General features: G+C 38.2%; 2 protein-coding genes across 3 annotated transcripts in view; both read right to left on the reverse strand.

Annotated features, from left to right (window-relative positions):
- Positions 1 to 2,508, reverse strand: part of LOC117991108 (monocyte to macrophage differentiation factor) — a 43,143-nt gene extending 40,635 nt beyond the window's left edge. The window contains exons 1-2 of one of the 2 annotated variants that reach the window (XM_034978663.2): positions 2,162 to 2,508; positions 1,013 to 1,203 (exon numbers count right to left, since the gene is read on the reverse strand). In XM_034978663.2, the coding sequence (XP_034834554.1) occupies positions 1,013 to 1,203; positions 2,162 to 2,326 (356 nt within the window). In that variant the 5' untranslated portion in view covers positions 2,327 to 2,508. Of the gene's footprint in view, positions 1 to 612; positions 785 to 1,012; positions 1,204 to 2,161 lie in introns of those variants that run through there. The other variant, XM_034978664.2, reaches the window with a different exon arrangement.
- Positions 2,509 to 3,381: 873 nt separating this feature from the next.
- Positions 3,382 to 4,551, reverse strand: BORCS6 (BLOC-1 related complex subunit 6). Its single transcript, XM_034978665.2, has one exon. It carries the CDS (start codon positions 4,321 to 4,323, stop codon positions 3,586 to 3,588), a length of 738 nt encoding a protein of 245 aa, XP_034834556.1. The 5' UTR covers positions 4,324 to 4,551; the 3' UTR covers positions 3,382 to 3,585.
- Between the last annotated feature and the right edge of the window lie 194 nt (positions 4,552 to 4,745).

A 4,745-nucleotide genomic window follows, 5' to 3' on the forward strand; every position in this document is an offset into this window, starting at 1 on the left:
ATACCTACTCCTAGCACAAGCCTGACGCTTAGTTGGAGAGGAAAGGGGAATATTAGTCATTTAACATGGCTAATATTCTTTCAAAAAAAAATATATTAGGTATTTTACTAGTCTGAATACTCATTAGTCTGGGAATTGGATTTAACAAAAACATTAGAAGACTTATAGCTGCTTCTTAGTTTCACTTCACCCTGATGAAATTCAATTCGCACTTTTTAACCCTTTTGAGTTTTCGGAAGGGAGATAGGTACACACACACCTATTTATTTAGCTACCTGTTGAATTTCACATTATACTTTTCAAATGTGTTAATTTTTTGAAATTTAAAGTTGTTTACCTAGGTAAATGATTTCTATTAATATTTAAGACATGATAAGAGAGTCAACGAAATATACTTCCCATAAAAAAAATCGAAACACCTTTTAGTTTTGAAGTGTTTCGATTGTTTTGATAAGAAGTATATATAAACATCAATGCCCAGCCGTAGACCACGGCGGCTATGGCTTGCAGCGCGTTCACCGAGCGGGTCAGCAGCTCGCGCGCGCCGAACGAGGCGGGCGCTACGCATAGTGCGTGCGGGCATACGTTCGGATTGTGAACAGAAATACTCACGTCTCAGATTTACAGCAGCACACGGAATGGAAAGTAGTGGAGACGGCAAGCAGAAGACAGAGTGCCAAGCCGTAGACCACGGCGGCTATGGCTTGCAGCGCGTTCACCGAGCGGGTCAGCAGCTCGCACGCGCCGAGCGATGCGAGCGGTACGCATAGTGCGTGCGTGCATACGTTCGTAGTGTGAACAGAAATACTCACGTCTCAGATTTACAGCAGCACACGGAATGGAAAGTAGTGGAGACGGCAAGCAGAAGACAGAGTGCCAAGCCGTAGACCACGGCGGCTATGGCTTGCAGCGCGTTCACCGAGCGGGTCAGCAGCTCGCACGCGCCAAGCGATGCGAGCGGTACGCATAGTGCGTGCGTGCATACGTTCGTAGTGTGAACAGAAATACTCACGTCTCAGATTTACAGCAGCACACGGAATGGAAGGTAGTGGAGACGGCAAACAGAAGACAGAGTGCCAAGCCGTAGACCACGGCGGCTATGGCTTGCGGCGCGTTTACCGAGCGGGTCAGCAGCTCGCGCGCGCCAAGCGATGCGGGCGCTACGCATAGTGCGTGCGTGCATACGTTCGCGACGTTTTCAACCTGTATCAAAAATAATAGATAGATAAGTAAGACTGCTGCTCAATTACGGTAAAATGAGATCTACAATGTGACTATCGCAATCACCTCTGATTGGCCGACACTAGCTCACTATTGCCTATAATGCATTGTTATACCATAAATTCAGCCAATCACAACAATTACAATTGTAATAATGATTGATGCAGGTTATGCAGCTTGCCTAGTGTGTTAGTCCCTTTTATTCTTGTATTCTACTTTGGGCAGACCCAACCCAAGAATGGTAATGGGTTGCCATTTTTTGAAGCATACTCATAGGTGCCGAAAGATGTGTTAACTCTATACCAATATCTATGTAGTCTGTGTCGCTACGCGTATGTATCATGCACCCAAGCATACAAATTTATCTTCACTTTTTAAAATAAAATTGTATGAGCTCTGCCATCTGGAGTTTTATAATATCTTTAGCTAGTCGTTGCCCCACATGCATTGATAAGCTCATAATGATACTTCAGTTCCTGATGGTTTAAGTGATAAATGTACCAACTGTCAGTCAGATTTCTAATAAATCTTCCCGTTCTAGGGCTATAAATAAAAAAGTAGTTTGTCCTATTTTACAACGAATGTTATAAAAAAGGATCCAATTAATCAAACTAAACTGATGTGATATTAAAATGAAATATTTATACCTATTTAAAATTTAAATATTATCATCACTAACCATGTTATCACTACCCATATTATAAATGCGAAAGTGCGGAGATCAGCTAGTCGTTTATGGATTGCTTATAAAACAATAATAACAATATAGTTATTCCATTAATTAGGTATTAAACTACCTATGTAGGTACTTAACACTAATTAGAGACAAATAGTTTCAGAATTTATAGTTTGATAAAAATAAAGATTATTATTTGCAAAAGTATCCAAAAATAAATATATATACATTTTATTGATTCTATAAAGTATTTTGAAACCTTACCTTTGTTGGAACATACGCCTTATTCGACGTAGCCCTCTCATTCATCCATTTCACCGACTTCAGCTTATCCCATTGCAAATAACAATGAAAATAGAGCTTGCTCTGGTTAAACTTTGATTTAAATTTCATGATTATCACAGAAAATAAGCTGACAACGTCGCCCATCGCGTTTTACTGAACGCCTGATGCGAGTTCAATGGTCATGAGACCAACAACTGCACGGGTAATCTTGTTATGATTTTAGCATTCATGTTAGTAATTCAATTTACATTTTCTGTGAGATTTTAATAAATCATTTTTATATTTTTATTAGAATACGTTCCGATTGAACACCATCCATGACAACCACCGATAAACGATTGACAAAAAATTGACAAATAATAATTTTCGCGAAATTTGACAGTAGAATGACAGCAACAGTCACATCAGCATGACAGCTCATAGAGAATAGTAAAACTCTAACGCCGGTTCCACACGTTGGCCCCCCAACACTGTTCGCCCGTGTGGATCGGGAAACCAGCTTCGCCAATGTTGGGGCCGATGCTAATTTCCCGATCCACACGTTGGACCCTACTCGCCATAATACACGTACTGCCTAGAGTAAATATTATGTTCCTTGCGTTGGACGAACAGTGTTAGGGCCAACGTGTTTAGCCGGCGTAAAGATATTATACTCACTCTATAAACTTGAAAACCTAGAACCCAGAGATGCAAATAGAAAAGGTCCTAGTCATAGATTATCTACTATATTCCTGTAGGCCTAAGGCTCAAAGGGGTGCTCAAAGGCCCTAACCTCTAAGGAATAATCATCTTTTATTTCTGGTCGGTGTGGTGATGTGATAATCATCGACATGTTGTACTACGAAGTAGTACTTAGAAATTCTTTGGGAATAATAAAGCAAACAAAGCACCAATGGTGCCAATTCTCATGCGTCAAGTTACGATGAACGGACTATACCTAGAGTTTGAGATGAATAGGTACTTGTTTTTTTATAGTCTAGTCTAAGACTTAGAAAAAAAACTTTATAGTATACTTGGAACTGGAAAGTACCTACAAGGATTATAAATATTTGTTATTTTTATATTATACTCTCTAAGGACACTAAAGACAACTAACTTATTATTAAGTATTTCTTCTTCTCCAATTTAATTAGTAGGCATCAAGGCATTTCAAAAATATGGCATTGACAAATATTATAAGAGCTCGTATTAAAAGAGAGTTTCTTACATAGACCTTTTATTTTCGTAGCAACATAATTTTGTAAAACTTGCACTCCACGTTATCATTTCTTTAATCAATTCATAAAAATAGCCATCAAACTAAATATATCTTTAGATATTCTATTATCAAATAATAATATAAGTCCACACAATTGTTCAAATTACAGATTGTACAGGTTTTCAGCTTTTACTTATATCAAATTTTAGAAATAGCTTTCAAATATTTGTAAAAGCCGCTTGATCTCAGCTATCCTTGCTGCTTGAGCTTGCACTGGGACCATAGCCTGAGAAACCTCTTCCCCTTTTGCAAGGATTGTGTACATACTTTTTATATTATTGTCCATCGCATCACATGTTTTCCCCACAGCATCTCTATAAACTTCCATGTTTTCTGCTGTGAGTGAGGAGTTGGAATGTAAAATACTAGATAGATTCTCTATCAAATTGTCAACAGACTGTGCAATCTTTTGAGCTTCATATTCAAGGTCGTTTAATACTGTAATGTCTATTTGGCCAATCTGCGGAGCCAATATTTGCCTGTACAATTTGCCAGAGGGTGTGCTAGATCTTGATGCACTAGAACTACCAAAGATTGGAGTTTCACCTCTTTTTGCTATTGGACTAGAGAGTTTGATCTTAAATTCTAAATCATCAGCTACATAATGTGTCATGTCACCTTCATAGTGAAACTGCCCATCTAACGGTACTTTTTCTTGCTTACGATTTTCAGATGGGAGATTGTATGGTCTAGAAGGCCCAGGTTCTACGGACTGTTCATCATTACTTTGACCATTGTCAGAATGAAAAGATATCTCACTGTATGAAGCGGTCATCCGGGCGGATACCTCGTCATCAATATCCTCGCCATCCTTGTTAGATTTATTTTCGACCTCTGTTTTAACGATTTCAGGAGGTGAAGTTGAACTTTGTTTATCACTCATAATTCGTTTGTTGTACAGTTAAGAGTCATTGGTTCTCACCGTAGTTCTCACACCTGTTTTGTAGTAAACTTTACCTGTTAAAAATTGACATGATTGTTTATTTATTTATATTTATTAAGTTGGCATATATTACATCAAATAAAATAAAACTTAATAAAACCAAGATTTCTCCTGTCTTTTTTTCATGAAATGCAGCGTAGTGATTATATAGATACTCTTTGAAATGCAGTTGTACCATATAGTAGATAATCTATGGTTGTACCGGTGGTACCCAGGTGGTACCCAAAGAGAATATAATCCGGAGTCCGGACTCCGGAATCACAGATCACTAATATACTAGCTTAATATCAAGGATCTAGCTACTCTATGATAATAATGAACTTTGAGGAGTGTCAAATTTGCGGGAATTTTTGACAGTTGTC

Source organism: Maniola hyperantus, chromosome 19 (genome assembly GCF_902806685.2).
Source record: "Maniola hyperantus chromosome 19, iAphHyp1.2, whole genome shotgun sequence".
Taxonomy (NCBI): Eukaryota; Metazoa; Arthropoda; class Insecta; order Lepidoptera; family Nymphalidae; genus Maniola; species Maniola hyperantus.

Bases quoted from the DNA above. Each gene is read 5' to 3' on its own strand.
- BORCS6 (XM_034978665.2), bottom strand. From the start codon at position 4,323: ATGAGTGATAAACAAAGTTCAACTTCACCTCCTGAAATCGTTAAAACA.